The following is an 18152-nucleotide window of genomic DNA, read 5'->3' as shown; positions in this document are numbered from 1 at the left end:
AGACTTCACTGGGTGCTGGATCAGGCCCTAAATAAACCTTCCTTCCTCTGGTTCCTGGGCCAGTCTTGTAACCCATGCAATATTTACACTGCCTTTTTGTTGGCCTGCATACCACCTAGGAGACATGTCAGACTTTTTTCCTCCCCCACACTCCTGCGGGGCATTCCTCTCTGGATGCTTTTCACTTTTTTTCAACTACTTTTTCTTTTAATGCCAGCCTGGAGTTTTCTCTTTCCTCTCATTGCTGTTTTGCTCTCTCTTTTCCCCATCTTTTACTACTGCTCTTGCTTATATGTCTGTGGGTAATCCAGAAGGTCAGAATCATTTATTTTCCTCCCCTTTCTTATGTTTCCACATTGGATTCCCACCTACCCGTCAATTCAAGTTTGCTTCAAAATTTGTTGTAACTGTAATGGCCTGGTAGCCTGTAGTATTTTGTTTGCTTGGATATTACCTATAGCTAGTTGTGACAGATATAGTGATTTCCTGCAATAACCTGCACAAGTTTAAGACTCATTGCAGGCTAGGGATTGCATACAACTTCATGGAGAAGGGGGATCACAGCCTTCCAGAAACTAAATAAAAACAGCAGGGAGTATTTGAGAGATGCATTCAGATTTGTATCTCCTTCTGAGAGAGACCACCACCTGCAGAGCCTCACATATACTGGCTCAGACAGGATTCCTTAGAGAACCAACAAAGGACTTTTGGATAAAACAGCCTTCTTTGTGATCCAGCAAATGGATAGGAGCTTTTGTCCAAAGGGAGCATCCCAATCCTTAGGGAAGCCTTTGTGAAGGTGGGCAGGAGATAGTGTATGCTTATTTATGTGTGGATTCTTATATTGTTTTTCTCTGTAATGCTTTTATTTTACGTGTAATGTGCTTTCTTATCAGGGACTATGGGGTAACATATACCTATGGGCAATTATGCTGTTTATAGCCTCTGAAGAGAAAGTGAAGCAGGACAGCTTAGATTGTGAATTTCCTAGTAAATCAGACTGTGTAGGCAAGGAACTGTGCAGTCTGGAAAAAACCCAGTAAGGAGGGAAAAAGAGGTGTGCTTCTGTCCAAGTGTTGATGGCTGTGGAGCCAGAAGACCGCTCATGCATAACGGCCACTCCTCAGTGTGTACTGGCTACGTGCAGTACAAGGAGGATGGTGGGACCAGCTCCACCCATTACTCTGTGTTCCAGCTCAGGGACCCTCTGGTGGCATCTTTGCCTGCCCTCCTTCTTTTCCCCCTCTACTATCTGTTCCTTAGGCCATGTCCCCTCTGACATCTGCACTGCCCTGAACCTTACAACAAGGCCTGCAGCCTGGCAGGTATCAGACTGGAGCCTCATTCTCTCTCTAGCTCCCCTGAGCCTGCCTAGCACTGCTTTAAGGAGCTTCCCTGGTTAGACCCCAACTTCCCACTGCTCTGCTAAGCAGCTCCTTATAACCAGAGTTGCCCTAGCAAGCTGCTATCTCAGCCCTTCCCTGATTGGTCAAGGCTTTGTGCAAGCTCCCTCCAGCCTGCTTTAATCCTTTCTGGTTGTCATATATAAGATTTTCTATCTGCTCTCTCCTTTCTTGAGTTATATATATTTTTCTTCTATGTTGTTTAGGAGGAAATCTTACTAGTTGCCCCTCAGACTAACAACTTTTGGTCTTAATAAGGACTAGCAAAAGGACCAGATGGGAGTAATTATTTTTAAATGAATAAATACATTTTTATGTATATTTTAATTCCTGTTCCTGATTGGCTCCCCTTTCATCTGGTTCTTGTATGGATTGTGCTCTTTGGCACAGGCACTAATCAATGTTCCTCTAATCTTTTCCATACATGTGTGGATTTTTTCCAACTGTGTGTGGAATAATTGCAAGGCCTGAGTGTATGTACACCACCACTAGAAACAAAAAACCTAGCAGTGGGCGCTCTCCTAATCAGCGGGGTGGCATTTCAATCCCTCCTTAGCAGCATAAGCACATGGCTTAGAAGGAGCACTGGCACTAAGTTCACTGTGTTAAGAAAACACCTAGCACATTGTGGTTAGCACTGTAACATACATTTAAAAACAATCATGGGACAGCCTGGCATTGAAAGATGCAAAATTATACTGGAAATAACAGAACTACACAGTGATAAGGACAGGATGGGATTCACTAGATGTATTGCCTTTTGCAAGCTTGTATTAAGGCTGTGTCAGGTCTTTACAATTACAGGGTATCTTGGGGGCCACAGAAAACTAACCAAGGCTAAAGGATTTCTATGAGTGAAATGGATACAAAGTTTGAGGAAAGCCTGGCCAAGACTGTGTCTACATACTAAGGAATTTTACCAAACAATTTTCCTGGGTTCATCTGTCCCAGTGTAAGCACCCAGTGTAGCTCTAATAAAGAAATGTGCCCAGTAGATTTAAATATGATGGAAACACATAAATGACACTTGTCTACACTAGGTCCTCCTGACCCATTAGTGGGTTGCAGGGAGATTCTAGATGAGTTGCCACATTCAGGGACTGATTAACCCTGGATGCATGTGGGGCCGGCTTGCTTCCCAACCCTACCCACGCTGGGGCTTCCCCTGTGAACTGAGTTGGGATTGGGGTTGTGGCACTTGTGTGCAGGATGCATGAAGGTAGTGGTGCATTGCAAAAAACAAAACACCCCCCCCCCCCCCAAATGTAGTTGTTTCTCATTAGTAAAATGGTTAGGGACCACTCCACTAGGCATACCCACTGATATTAAGGAAAATTCCAGTTCAGCCTAGCCTTGTGAGTGTAATGCACTGTTACTGTTGATGTGTTTGGGCCTTTGCTTATGGAGTGGTAATCAATGTCTGTTGGATAAACTAGTCTATGATACCAATTCAAATTAAAAAAGCATTGGAAGTTCTAGGGATCCAGCTTGGCGCTATATTTGCAGTCCTTAAACATAAAGCTAGGGAGGAATACTGAATCCAAGCATTTCTCAGCATTGTAAGATCCTAGGAATCCACAAAACTTGCATTGCCCCAGGACACAGACAATCCAATGAGCTAGAGGAATGATTTACCCATATCCCTTGGCAGAACAACATCAAAGGGCTTAAAAGTCTGGGACCAATAGACCCACCTTATTTTATGACCCTTCTCTCTTCCAACTCACTTCTTCTTCTGCTCAGACTGGAATTTTTTTTCTTTCTCATTCCCACATCAAAGTCACTCTTTCCCATCCCCTCCCCGTCTTTTCTTCTGCTGCATGACCTTTCCCATTTCTGTCCATATGCTTCCTAAAGATATTAAGAAGGGCCTAATTTGAGTAATCATGTACTTGATACAATTTGTATTGAGCGGCGAGGAGTCCTGTGGCACCTTATAGACTAACTGAAGTGTTGCAGCATAAGCTTTCGTGGGCAAAGACCCCCCATCAGCCTAAGCTTATCAGGTAGTCGAGTAGTCGCTTACATCCCTAATGCTTCCCCCTTCTTCTCTCCCCTGTCCTGCTTCACCCCCTTCCCTCTCTACTCCCCAGTCTCTTTTCCTGTCTCCCTCTCAGTAACACTTCCTTGGTCATCCCTTCCATTACTGCCCCTTCCCCTCCCCCATCACCTTCCCATCTACTCCTCCCTGCAACCGCTCCCCTGCCCATCACCCCTCCCTGCCCTTCCCCCTCCACTGCCCCTTCCCCTCCCCCATCACTCCCTTCTTGCTCTTCCCCATGGCCCCTCCCCCTCCCAAATCACCTCTTACCGGTCTCTCCCCCCCCCCAGTTACTTCCTCTGCCCCCCCCATCAGCCTCTTCTTGGTCTCCCCCTCCTGCCCCCTTCCCCTCCCCCATCACCCCTCTCCGGTCTCCCTGTCGCCCCCCGCCCCATCAGCCCCTTTCTGGTCCCCCTCTCCCCACCCCGGCTCCCCCATCGCCCCCCCCCCCCCCTTCCCCCAGCCTTCTCGGACCCCCCCCAGCCGCTCTCCCCTTCTCCGTCACCCCCTCGCGCGTCCCCTTCCCCGCCGCTTTCCCGTCTCCGGCGCGCGCAGAGCGCAGCCCCGCGCGCGAGCCAATGGGGACGGGGCGACGGCAGGCGAGCGGGGCCAAAGGCTGCGGCCCGAGCCGGGGCGCGCGCTGTGCGTGTGGCGGGCTGGGCAGGGGCTGCTGCGCGCGCGCCTCGCCCCCTCCTCCCCCCCCCCACGGGCCCCTCCCCCCGCGCCATGGCGAGCTGAGCCGGGGGACGCGCGGCGGCGGCGGCGGCACCACGGGCAGGGCCGAGGCGGCCGGGCAGCGCTAGGGGAGCGCGTCTGCGCTAGGGAAGGGGAGCAGGGTCCCATGGCTGCCGCCCTCAGGCGGGGGCTGCGCTTCCCCGCCCCGGCGGGGCCCCGGCTGGCCGGCTAGCGCAGCAGCCGCGGGGAGGGCGCCGCGGAGTCCGGGCTCCCCGGGAGCAGGGGGGAGGCCCCGGTGTCCCCTGGCGCGCAGGACGGGGGGGGGGGCTCCGGTAGGCAGGGCTGGGAGCCGGGCCGGGCTTGGGGACGGGCTGCGCCCCGGGGGAGGGGCGGGGGGGGTGCCGGGGAGCTGCTTGGGGGGGGCGGGGCAGCCTAGGGGGCGGGGCAGGCGGGGCAGTGGGGAGCAGGGCTTAGGGGCCGGGCGGGGCAGCCCAGGCACAGGGGGGTGCGGGGCTTAGGGGCGATCCGGGGGCGCCTGGCGGAAGGGGGCGCACGAGGCACCGAGGGGCGCGCTGTATTTTGGGGGGGCAGCGTGTGTCGGGCAGCGAGTGGGGAATGGCTGGTAGAAGCCGCCGCTCCTGGCTCAGCGTGTTGCTAGGACTCGTCCTGGGCTTCATCCTGGCGTCAAGGCTCATCCTGCCCCGCGCCTCGGAGCTGAAGAAAGCGGGGCACCGGCGCAAGGCGAGCCCGGAGGGCTGCCGGCTGCAGCAGGGCGGGGGGCTGCTGCGCAGGGACTCCCGGGGGACGCTACTCCAGCGCCAGGTCGACGACCCGCCGGCCAGCAGCTTCCTCTTCGTGGGGGTCATGACAGCCCAGAAATACCTGCAGAACCGGGCGGTGGCTGCCTACAGGTGAGGGCTGCTCCTTCCTTGGGCTCCCCCAGCAGCCCCCCACATCCCTTCTCTGTCCTGCAGCACAGCGTCTCCCTCCGGACACCCCTTTTTATGCCTCCCCTCTAGTAGTGCAGGGAGTAAGCGCGTCCCTTGTGCACCCCCTCATTGCCCTCCCCCCCCAAGCAGTGCCTACGGTAGGATCTTTTCTTCTGCCTCAGGAGCCCGTCTGTGTTCTCATATCCTGCCACACATGCTTAGAGCAGGCTATCCTTGTTCTGCCTTCCCCTGTTCTGCTGCTGCTCTAGGTATGGGGCACCCCTCCCCATCTTCTTGGCATATGTAGCTTCTCATCAGTGAAGAAGATAGTCACTGGAGTAATGGTGGGAAAGGGAATATATAGGGGGACTTGCTTTATGCACCCATTTTCTTTCCCTGTTAGCCTACATCTGTTAAATGGATAAGGTCCCAGTAGGGGGTATGCAGAGAGGAGAACGGCTGTCTGTGTGGGGGAATGTGCTTTATATTTCTCTTGCTTATCAGGGTTCCTTTGTATGTGCAGCTTCCCATCTGTTAAATGGATAAAGTCACTGTAGCCTTGAAGGAGGGGCAGATCTTGCTTTATTCTTCCCCTCTGGACATCTCTAACCTATTGCACAAATCCCGGGGGTCTTGCTGCTAACCTGCTGCTTTGTACTTTGGCAGATGGTATCTGTGAGTCTCTTTAGCAATCTTGACTTGCTGTATGTTTGAAGGATATTTTTTTTGTAATGGTTTTACATGCCTGTGGGTGACTGCATATTATCCTCATCGAAAAAGTTTATTCCATATAGATCAATCTGGAGGAAATGTTAAAATATGCATTCCTAGCTGCTGCTGGGTTTCTCAAGTAGGAAGAAGTCTGCTCCGTTCAGACACCACTGACTGACTTTCACACTGCTCTGATTTGATACCTAATAATCCTCAAAATGCCAGTTAAAAGTAGCTTCAAGTACTACACCTCCATCCCCTCAGTCTCCATGCTAGTCTTTTGTGGTTCTTAGTCACATTTCCCTGTTGTTAAAATAGCTTTCCTCTTCTCTGGTGCTGTCTGGCAGACCCATAAACAGCAGACGAAATTGACAAAGGCCCAGCAGCATGTTTCTTTCTAAGCAGTTTCACTTGTTCCCAAAGTAGTGTTAAATGGACCAAAGGAAACTGGAAAAAAATAGAAATCTTTCCGTTGTAGCTATTTTTGTTGCTGCTTATACGTTAGTAGGCAAATTCAAATAGTGAGATCTTTTCCCCTTAAGTTGGGTCACTTTCAGATTTAGCGTTCACTAACTACTTGAGAGAATCCCTGAACAAAATTGAGGGCTACTTTGCAAATGTACGTTTGAGTTTATATTCTAGAACTTTCATCTTAAGACTTTTCTTGGTTCTGGTTTGTTTGGCCAATTGCACCAAGTTGACAGTTTAAAAGAAGGAAATGCTCTTGCATCAGTATTAAGCCACCTATTCTGACAAGGATCAGTCTGGTAACTGATCTCCACAGATATGCCAAGACTCAGATCTACCCATTTGCACTTTTCTGTGACATCCCTTATACTTCATTAGAATATGCTCAGCTAGCACTTTTACACTGAAATCTTAACAGTTGTTAAGATCTCTGGCACAGATGTTTATAGCAAAAACTTGTTTGAGATTGGAAACTCTTCTTAAAACATAGCTCATTTGAAAATAGTTTGGCTCCCAACGTGAAGGGAAAATCAGTAACACAGAGGAGATCTGTGGGGAGATCTGAATATCAATGGGTGGGTGGGTACAAGTGAACTTAAATCTCTGTATTCATCAAAATTGCCATGGTCCTTCTGACAGTACTTTTGTTTCATGTATACACTTGATGAATGCTCACACTAGATCAGCGGTTCCCAACGTTTTCTAGATGGGGACCCATTTTGGCAATTCAGGAAGACTTGGTGACCCAAGGCAATTCAAAAACGGGGGGAGGAGGGAGGGCAGAGCCACTTGGTGACCCTTTTGAAAAGTAATGGCGACCCATATTTGGGTCCTGACCCATAGGTTGGGAAACCCTGCACTAGATGAATTCTTTGTGCCTTGTTCTAAGGGATGATATCTGATAACTGCACCCCCAACTTTTAAAATGGGGCCTAACATACTGTAGTGTCCAATATTTTAATATTAGCAGAAATGTTTTTATTTAACTTGAACTTTTGAAAAATATATTTTCAACGGATGGGTTTTAAACCTTATTTGTTGCAGTTTTAAGTGCAGTTGTCTGACTCTTTTCCATACGAGACCCTGTATTACAATAGAAAAAGGGTTTGGGGACCACCTCCACTATCGTCTAGCTATGAAGCAAGTGCTCTCCAGGCTGAGAGTGTGAGAACAGAGACACAGTAAGCAGAAAGCATAACTGGAGAAACACACATTGTTTCATGTTCTTCAGCTTTTATATGATTTGGTGATGGTAACCCAGGGAAATCGATCTTTTAAACATTTTAATTCTTATTAGATTCAGCTCTTCACGGCAGGGTTCCTCTTTGTGCTACCCATATTCCATAAATGGGACTCCTGTATGCTACTGGAATACAAATAATAGTTGGAACATAATAATAGATTTCATCACCAATTTCTGTCTGTTAGCAGTCATCCCTTTGGCAAGAATAATATCTGCGGTTCTAGAGAGTGTTTCTACTGTGCTGATGTGTCCTGCACAAGATGTGTTTACTGCTTTAAGCTAAAGGCAGCTCTGGGATTTTATGCCCCATGGTATGCTTCTGCAACAGATCTGAAGCTTCTGAAGATCTATCTGCGTAAATTCGATCTATTGTAGATTTTAATAATCTTACATGCTATAGGAAACTGTCAGATGAACTATTAGTAACTTTTATGCAGATGTATCTTCAACAAATTCCTGTGTTTTATATGTTTTAACATATGGCTTGTTTGATCAGTAGGGTAGTAAAACTGAGCAAATAGAAGTGTTTTTCATTGTTAGCAGAAATGGAAACATCAGATTGTAATACCATGAAATGTATTAAAGTTAAGGGGATATTTAACAAAAGGAATTGCCTTGGGGGGGCGGGGAAGGGAGAGGAGATTATTACGTTTAAGATGTATACTTCAAAGCATTTTCCCTACATTTGTTTAAAGTGGAAAATGTGCGAAGTTCATGCAGCAGGGACTTACACAGAAAAGCCTGAACTGGGCTCTTCAACACAATGGTCCTGCACTCTCAAACTTAGTTGGGTTGGGAATTTTAGAGAGGGAAGTGGTCATGAGACCAATAGAAAATGTTCAGACTACTTATGTAGTTGCTAATATAGGACCTGAATCTGCATCCTTCACACTTGGTAGTAGCCATTCATGTAATCCCATTGACTTCAGTGGTGCTGCTGCCGATGTGTGTGAGGCTTGCAGAACTAGATCCATTTGGTATGGCAGAGATTCACACTGACAGAATTTGCATAAAGATGGAGAGAAGGAAAAACAGCAAGGAAGGTAATGCACAGCCTGGAAGATGAAATGGATAGATCCCTCCTTCCCCTCCCAAAAAATTGATGGCTTTTTTTTATATGAGAGATTCAGTAGTCACTGAAGGGACAAGATCTGAGCGTTTTTACCATTGTGAAGAACCTAAAAATAATTTCACCCTACTTTTTTTTTGTATCCCATTGATGCAAATACTTTCGGCTAAAAGAAATCTTACCTGGTTTGATTGCCATGGGATACTCAGTGAGGTGATTAAGATTATTAAATTGACACAGCATTGCAAACAACACGATGAATTAATGTTTGTCGCAAGGAAAGTGGGGAAGCCCTTGGCAAGGAGTTCTGGTATTGACCAACTTAAGAATTGTGGAGGCAAACTAATGTAACTTCAATAGTGTGAAAGGAGCCAAAGATGCAGAGAGCTGAAAATCTTCCAACTATTTTAGCTCTAAGGTTTCAGTTAGGGTTGGGGGCGGGGAGTGGTTTCAAATACATATTGGGGACCAAAGAACAAAATGTACACTGTCCCTTGCTGCTATTAATCCACTTATGGTTAGGAAGAACTTGAACAGTGCATTTCCTGAAAAATTTCAGTCATTTCAGCGAGTTGCTAGTGGGCTAAGTGGATCTATTGAATTTTATAGAAGCTCTAAAATATGGATGTCAACGTGTAGTCCATGACCCAATTAAATAAGCCCACAGGGACAGGGGCTGCTGCCAGACAAGCCTCTGTCCCTGGCTGGCCCATGCTCCCCAAGGACAGGGGCTGCTGCCACCCCACGATGCTGCCTCTGTATCAGGGGCAGCAGTGTGGGGCAGCTGGTCTGTGTGGAGAGCTGGTTTTTAAACTTGGTCCCCTCGTGGGCCAGCTTCTACCTGCCACCCTGCACTGCTCCCTCTGAAACAAAGGCAGCAGTGTAAGGTGGCGGGGGCTCCCTGGGAGTAGGCCTCTAAATAGTGCTCCAGTAGTGGAACAGGCTGAGTGTAGTAGACATTGGTTTCACACCACTGTTTCATCTGAAGATAAGCAGAAACTATCTTAGAAGACCACTAAAATACAACATAGCCACAGTAAAGGTAATCTAATATATTTGCTATCTTGGGAGAAGTTTGGAGAGTATAGGTATAAGGACTGACTAACAAAGGCATGATGCCAATGGAGGCATAAGGCCAGTGATTGAGTGGCAAGAAGTTATCCTGGAGGGACCACAGAAGAGAGAAACCTGTCAGTAGACTAAGGACCAGAGGATTCCAAAGTCTGCTGTTGGAGAAATCCTGGACAAAGATGTCTTCTAAATGGAATAGAAGCAATAGTCAGAGCTCCCAATGCTAGACTTGCTCGCTTATTTTTGCACTATACTTATATTGACTGGGAAATTTTGAGAGTAGTTAGTTTCATTTTAACATATAGGTGTTAAAGGCATATGAGGCATTGTGTATATGAGCCATCAAACTTCAAGTGAAGCTAAATGTTACCAGCAGTTCAATGTAGAGAAGTAATTGAAGAACAAAAAACACACTGGTCTTTAAAAGACCATGGAAGAGAGATGCCATTCTGCCTATATATAGTGTTGTGCAGTACCTACCATGCCCTAATTTTCCTCTTTCATACATTGCATGGAAGGTTTTAAGGTAGTGACTCATTTAAGAGACTGCGTTTTGAAAATGTCATGCTGCTGTTATATCTTACAGGAAATAGAATGCTGAGTGTGCCAAATACTGCTTTGTAAAAGGCAGCCAAAAGTATTTGGGATCTAAGAGTGCAGTGTGTATTCTTTGCCCAAGCGCAGAGCTGGCCATTGCAAGAGTATAACAAGGATATGTTTTGGTCCATGCTCTCTATCTGCAGGCCCTGGGATCTAGACTACTGGTTGATATTTCTCTTGTTTGATCCTTGTTGTGTAACTAGTTAAATACTGCGTTGGGCACTGGAGTGTGCATGCTTTTTGTATTTGAGAAAGGTCACTTCCAATCCATATTACGCTAAGTGACCCTAGATATGTTTCAATCAAAATCATTTGAATGTGGAAGTAAATAATCAATGCTAACAATCTTTTTAATGATCTGGTCATGTGTAAGGATATTAAGGACTAGTCAACTATCGGATAGTCAGTCAACTAGTAGATTCCCCTCCCCCCTTGCCACCTCTATCAGATAGAGCAGTGTTTCCCAAATGGTGTTCTGTGGAACACCGGGGTTCAGCAAAGTGAAAATAGGGGTTCCGTGAGAAAATTCCATTTCAACCTAAATTATTGTAATGGAATGGAATTTTCATTCATTTATGAATTTTATTGAAAACAATTTTCATTTGTTTGCCACGATAAGTGTCCCTACTCAGCGCTGCATGCACAGTCAGTCAGGGGTTCTGCAAAATACTTTCAAGTTCAAAAGGGTTCCGTGGCCAAATAAAATTGGGCAACACTGAGTTTGAGGCAGCAAAGGGGTGGGGAGAAGAAGGGGTACTTCAAAGCAGCAGCACTACACAGCTGAGCCGGTTATCAGCTGTGCGGCACTGCCCCTTTAAAATGCCACCTCGGCATTCAAGTGGGCAGCGTCATGGAGTCCGAGGGAAGCTGGGGAGTCCCCCAATGACCCTGGGCTCCATGAGGGCGTTGTGGCTTTGGATCATAATTCCCGATGGGGACTCTTGTACATTTCAAATCAGGCATGCCTGCATGCAGCCTGGAATCAGCAAGACTTCTGCAGGAAGAATTCCGCATTCCTCCTTTGAAATGTACAAGATCCCAGGGGCTCTTGTACATTTCAAAGGAGGAATGCGGAAGTGCCTATTGCAGTGTTTCTTAAACGGGTGTTCCGCAGCACACTGATGTGCCATGGAGAACTGAATTCAAAATGGCCACCTTAAAGGGGAAGGTGATCTCTTTTTACCCTTTTTTCCCCCTCAACTTTCCCCCTGACCCTTTTTTTTTCCCCCAACCTTTTTTTTTTTCAACACAAAATCCTTGGTGTTCCGCCATTTAAAATAAAAATTGGTGTTTCTTGGTCTTAAAAAGTTTAAGAAACACTGCCCTATTGACTACTCGATGGAAATTCCATCGGCTACTCGGCTAGTCAATTAACCACAATTTAACATCCTTAGTCACGTGTCATGATGAGGTATGAGACTTCTGGGAGGAGCTTAATGTTTATTACAATGATCCACATTCTGCAGTGTACTCAATAGAACAAATAATATATGTTGAGGGTAGCGATGTAAGCAACTAGTTGACTACCCAATAAGCATATGCTTATAGGGTAGTTGAGTAGTGATTTGACTAGTCATTTCATCCCTCTTCCCCCCGCCCCCACTTGCTCTCTCTATCAGAGAGGCAGCAGGGGAGGGGGAGCAGGAACCGGTGCTGGGAGGAGCTGGCTTAAAAGCCTGTTTCCCTCAACAACCTCTCTGGGGGGCAAAAGAGGAAAAGGCGTAGCAGGGGACTGGCTCAAGCAGGGACTCAGCTGTCCCAGCTTCTACCTGGTCCTCCCCACTACATGTCTGCTTTTTAAATGTATTAAGAGCCTGGTGGCTCCCGGGCCAGGAGCTAACCCTACTGCGGCTCTGCAGTTTCCCCCCCCCCTTATTGACTAATCGAGTAGTTGGAAATTCCATCAAGTACTCAATTAGCTGATTACCCATAATTTAACATCTCTAGTTGAGAGCAACCACCTATTATATTTCTGAGGTAAAGGGGAGACTTATTTCTTAGGCTTGGAAGGGGAGACTTTCAGGAGTATGACAGGTCATTCATGCTCTCTGGCAACTTTCTTCAGAATGGCATGTCTGGTAGCTTTAAAAATAATGTTCCTTTTATAGCGAAGATATAGACTCCTAGAGATCTTTTTCTGGTATGAGCGGAGACTGAATTGTATATAGTGTTCAAGCTAATGCTTTGCCTTTTGTTAATGGAAGTAACCCTATCAAGACTAGTGGATGTAAAATTCTTCAGTGCTAAAGTGGATCAGCATACAAATATCTTTACATTTTAAAAAATAGCCTTTTTTAACCTCTTCTGCTAGTGGCACCACTGGTACTTGATAACAGATGTGGTTCTAGTACTAGAATGCTGCTTTCTCAGCAGGACATAGCCAAGTCAAACTGACTGCCTTGCTTCTCAGTAAGAACTCACTGGAGAGAACTAGCCCACCATTTAGAAAGAGAATTGTTCCAAACTTTCAAGGCTGCACCATGTAGTCAAGAAATCATCTTTCTGGTTCCATTATCTTGCTGACAAACTGACAAATTGTTTTCTCTGCATAATTATACAGTGCAAGTATTTCTCAAAACTATAAATGGTTTACTTGGTCTCCTGCAAAGGAGGTTCCCAGCACCCTGGAAAATTGGAATACTTTTTTTTCTTCAATCCTCTTTGATTTGAGACTTACGAAAGAATTGTTTTATATAATGAATATTCTAGATTATTGTGCTTTTGCCAAGTCTTCACTGGAGATAATGAAGAATGAATTTGTTTGGAAATAGGGTTGCCAGATGGTTGAACCAAAAATACCGAACCCTCTCTCCCAAAAAAAAAATGGGGGAAAAAATTCTGGTGCGGGGAAAAAAAGGGGGGAGACCAAAGTTGTTGAGCAAAAAAAAAAATTAAATATTAAAACAGCATGGCTCCTCTCTGAGTGAGTGCAGAGTTAGAATAGAGATAGGAACAGGGGAGCTGTTGAGCACTAAGACCCAGGGATGGCATTGCCCAGGGTCTGGGCCTGGGCACTAGGGTTTCTAAGTGTCCTGTATTTTCATCTCCTGGCTGGGGGAAAAAAATCAGAAAATACCAGACACCTAAAATGTCTGGTATTTTCAGAATTTTTTTACCGGCCAGCAGGTAAAAATACTGGACTGTCTGGGTCAATACTGGACACCTGGCAACCTTATTTGGAAACTGAAGATGAGGAAAAATTCCAGATGGAGGGCATGTCAAGTCGCTACTGAGAAGAGCACACATTACTAAACACACCAACTGTATTAATGGTAGCTTTTTAGGAAGTACTTAATTCATGGTACTAGTGGTTAGTTTTGTAGTCCTAGCTTGTCCGTGTAAACACCTTATATTGTGCCCTTGTATACACTTGATTTACATTGATTTGATTTAACAGCTATCTATGGAGAATCCTTGTACCTGACCAGCTGCACTGATCACATGGCTTACACACAACTGGCTATAGAGGCATGTGAAAAAGAAATGATCTGACTCCTAAGTAATGATGTTATGACAATTAGCCTTTGTACACTGTACACTGTTGTAAAGGAAGATTGCTCAACTCTTTTGTTTAAATTATGATCCTGAGTGATTCATGCTTCTAGATTTTTTTTTTCAGAATTGTGTGTATCTTACATGCTATGTGAACTAGTATTTCTCAATATCATGCACATCTTCAACACTTCTCCCCCCAAAAAACAAGAACCATCTGGCCCTTTAAATCTTGACTCCTGCAGTATTCCTGTTCACATGTGTGAAAAGATCCAACCAATAAGAAAGCATGCTTTTTTAATACTGATATTCAGTAGCCGCTAAAGTTTTCAGTACCTGATATATCTTTGTACAGTGTAGTATATACCTGTCTTAGACCTATAGGGATGATAGTACAAATGATTGATAATCTTGTTAATACCAACTTTGGCTACCAAGCTGTAGAAGTGTCATGACCACGTTTCTTTAACCAAAGGGGTCTCACTGGGGGAATTGGAGAGGTAAGGGAAGGGCATGGGCCTTTTCTGAAAAGATCCATCTGTTAGTCTTTATTATCAAACTTCAGGCTTAGTTTTGCAAATATTTTAATAAATAGTCCTTGCTTTTGTGAATAGTATAAGCAAAGCAAATGGGACTGCTCATGTAAATACTGTTCAGGCCATGGGAGGGAAAAGCGAATAAAAGCCCTGTAACCTGAAGTCTTGCGAGTTAGAACACTACCTGCAGCTGAAGATCAAGCAAAAGAAATTAATTCTAGGTTGAACTGAATAGTAGCAATAAACTTGTCAAACCTGGTTTTGCACTTATGACTTTGCAAGCTGACTCTTCAGTGACTTAAAGTTAAGAGGCTTGGAGTAGGTTTGAACAAAATTCCATGTGTATAAACTTGTCTTTGGGATCTTTCAAATGTCAGGAATGGATGATCATATAAACTTAAGGTTTGATTCTTTTATTAGATGTAATAAACATCCTGTACTTATTTTTTTTCTGTTCTTTCTGAATAAGTGGATGCATGAGACAATACATTATGCCTATCAGGTATCATTTGCCACTAATTCAAAAGAAAGAAGTAGCAGGCATTGATGTTTTGGCCTCTGTTAACTGTTTCTTGCATTCAAAAGACCTTTTCCGCAAGTCGCCTGCACCAAGTTTCTAGTGACCTTGAGTTAAAATGACTCACTCTTCTTAGAAATCAAATTACTTTAGAAGATGGATAATGTATATTCCACCAAAAATATTATCTAGGGCATCTGGTTTTGGACCAATGGATATTCTGCAATTTGAACACTAAAACCCCAGAATTTTACTGATTTGCACAGCTGTTCCATCTCCAGTGACTAGGAGCTATTCCCTACCAGTACTTAAGTGTTGATCTGAAAGAACTTGACCTAGAAGGGTTGAGAACACATATGAACATGGCAAATAAGACACAGCATTGCTTTATATAGCTGAGTACTCTTCTAAAACATCTGGGCTACGTCTACACTGGCCCCTTCTTCGGAATAGGCATGCTAATTTTGAACTTTGGAATAGGGAAATGCGTGGGGGATTTAAATAAGCATGGCCGCCGCTTTTTTCCCGGCTTGGGGAAATGCCGGAAGAGCACGTCCAGACTGGCACGATCCTCCGGAATAAAGTCCTATTCTGGAGGATCTCTTATTCCTACTTCAATAAGAGATCCTCCAGAATAGGGCTTTATTCCGGAGGATCGCGCCAGTCTGGACGCTCTTTTCTGGCTTTTCCCCAAGCCGGAAAAAAAGCAGCGGCCATGTTTATTTAAATCCCGCGGGGGATATTTAAATCCCCCGCGTATTTCCCTATTCCAAAGTTCGAAATTAGCATGCCTATTCCGAAGAAGGGGCCAGTGTAGACACAGTCCTGCACTGTGGAGGATCAGTGGCTAAGCTATAAAGTACAGAGACCATTCTGTACAGTCCCTAGCAATTTTTAATGATGATGAACTGACTTTTTATGATGTAGGGAGTGAGTTGGGAGACTAATTGGCTTCCTTAAAGGAAAAAGTCAATAAACTGAAGGAATTATGAGGACATCATCTTGCCACTTATTAAATGAATCTGTCTGGGAAGTGGCTTGGTTCAGTATAAAAGCAGCATTGGGAACAGATAACAGACACTTTTGGAAACTGATTCCCAACATCTTTTGTTCCACAATTTTAGTTCTATTTCAATTTGTCACACTGCAATTTTTGACTAAATTTGGTCTAAAAACTACTTCACTTGGTGAGTGAGGTTTTTAAATTTAGGTTGGGATATTTCACTCATAAACCACCAGATACTGGCAAAGAAAATTATGTATGGTCTGCTTTTTTTTATTTTATTTTTTTACTTAAAGTAGAAGATCAGTCTAAATGTGGTAACCAAAGAATTAACGAAGAAACTCACTTGTTCCTGAAAATATCAGATGTGGAGTTTGCTTAAAACTAGCTGGTTTTCCTCCCTTCAGTCAGATGCTGCATTGATGACAAAGGATGCTTCTACACAGCCAAGGAAAAGCCACGTTTGGCAAGCCAACTCTGGCCCAAGGGACTTGGGATGCAGGGCTGTTTCATTGCCGTGTAGACCTCTGTCTGTTCTAGGACTCTGTGAGGTGAGAGGCCAGGCTCCAGTTTAAGACCGAAAGGCAGCATTGCAATAACAGACCCCTACAACTGGAGCCCTCTGAGCCTGTGTCAGCCACTGATTTTTTTTTCCTCTTTACTGTGTAGACCTGCTTTGAAGATCTGATTCAATTCTAACTGAAGTTAGAGGGGTTCTTTTCAGTGGCTCCAACTGGATGTTAATTTTCTGGACATGAACTAGACAGCTGACTAGTACATCCAGATTTAAATAAGTGTACCCTTGTAAATGGTTGTGACTTTTGAAATTAAAATTTCTGTAATGACCAGATGTAACTGAACACCAACTGCCCAATTCTTTGAGCAGTTTAAAATATCTTTTAATTTTACCTGATTATTTTAAAATGAAGTTTCTTAGCAGCTATCGTTCTAAACACATCTTAATCTATTTTCAGTCCTAAAAAAATTGTGGTTGGAAACACTTGGTATAAATAGCAGCGATACATTAAAGGAACACTATTCTTTTTCACACCTCAAGAATGTTTTTGCATCAGACGCTGAATGCAGATTATTGTCTGAACAAAGCTGCCTAACATCACCAGAAAGTTTCTCATATAAAAGGCGAAAACTCTCCAGTTACTGATTAAAACTGTTTCCATGTCTTCCTACACAGAACACTTTTTTTTTTTTGGTCTTAGTGAGCACTAATTGCATTGTTTAAGAGCAAGGGTATAAAATGTTTAATAGCTATGTAACCTGATGTCTCTAGAGCAGTGATGGACAACCATCACAGTCCTATGTGTGCCCTATGAGACTTTTGATTACTGTAGCCCAGGCACAGGGTTCCCAGATTCCACTGGCTTCCACCTGTAGTTTTTTCCCTAATGGTGATAAAGTGACATGCATGTAAAGAAACGGCACATGAAGTGCAGTGTGCGCTGGCTGGACACACCGTTGACTGTGAGATCAGTGTGCTGCCTCTACCTCAAAGCATTGCTACAATTCAAACACCCCACAAATTCTAGATATGCAAGCATAGTAAGCAAAATTACCCTAGCCCAGGAACCTGTCTTGGTTACAACCGTCTTGCAGCTCACTGAGATGGAGAGCCATTCATGCTAGCCACTCATTAGCCGAGGTTGCCTATAGTTGCTCTAAAAAGTCTGCTTGAATGTGACTCAGAAGAGGTCCCAAATGAGCTAAAGAGGCCAGCTGCCCATGTATATATGCTCTAGGCAGGCTTTGTTAGAAGCTGCTGGTGAAAATGTTAGACAGATGGTATGTCTTTATATCCATCAACATAATTTAGCTGCCGTTCCTATAGGCAGGAGACCTAATCAATAGGGCCTGATCAAAATTGCTGATCAAAATTCCTTTCCCAGCTTCTCTGTCTCATAACACCTCTTACGCTTGGAACAGCCTGCCACTTCTTGTGTGCAACTACCTATCCCTATTGAAACCTCAGTGCTTTCCAAGCTCTTTAGGGGAATCATGGAACACTAGAACTGGAAGGGACCTTGAGAGGTCATCGAGTCCAGTCCCCTGCCCTCATGGCAGAACCCAGTAGTGTCTAGACCATCCCTGAGAGATGTCTATCTAACCTGCTCTTAAATATCTCCAGAGATGGAGCTTCCACAACCTCCCTGGGCAACATATTCTAGTGTTTATAACCACTCTGACAGTTAGGAAGTTTTTCCTAATGTCCAACCTAAACCTCCCCCACTGCAGTTTAAGCAAGGGTCTGTCTCTTTCTGAGAGCTGATCTGTAGCAGATTCATGAGCTTAAGTGACTAGAAGTGCTAGTTCCATTGAAAGCCATTTTAAGTCTCTCTGAGCCGTTTGAAAATCTCATCCCTAATTTTTTTAGCTGAGAAG

At 44.8% G+C, this 18152-nt stretch overlaps 1 protein-coding gene across 1 annotated transcript in view; it reads left to right on the top strand.

The window, feature by feature from the left end:
* Positions 1-4588: 4588 nt before the first annotated feature.
* The window catches only part of CHSY1 (chondroitin sulfate synthase 1), a 100908-nt gene continuing 87344 nt past the window's right edge, over positions 4589-18152 (top strand). Inside the window, exon 1 of the mRNA XM_006129242.5 lies at positions 4589-5030. Coding sequence (XP_006129304.2) covers positions 4735-5030 — 296 coding nt within the window. The 5' untranslated portion in view covers positions 4589-4734. The remainder of the gene's footprint in view (positions 5031-18152) is intronic.

The sequence above is a fragment of the Pelodiscus sinensis genome, chromosome 14 (assembly GCF_052426305.1).
Source record: "Pelodiscus sinensis isolate ZL-2025 chromosome 14, ASM5242630v1, whole genome shotgun sequence".
Taxonomy (NCBI): Eukaryota; Metazoa; Chordata; order Testudines; family Trionychidae; genus Pelodiscus; species Pelodiscus sinensis.
The sequence above is the reverse complement of the archived record's forward strand: the minus strand, read 5'-3'. Positions and strand labels throughout refer to the sequence as shown.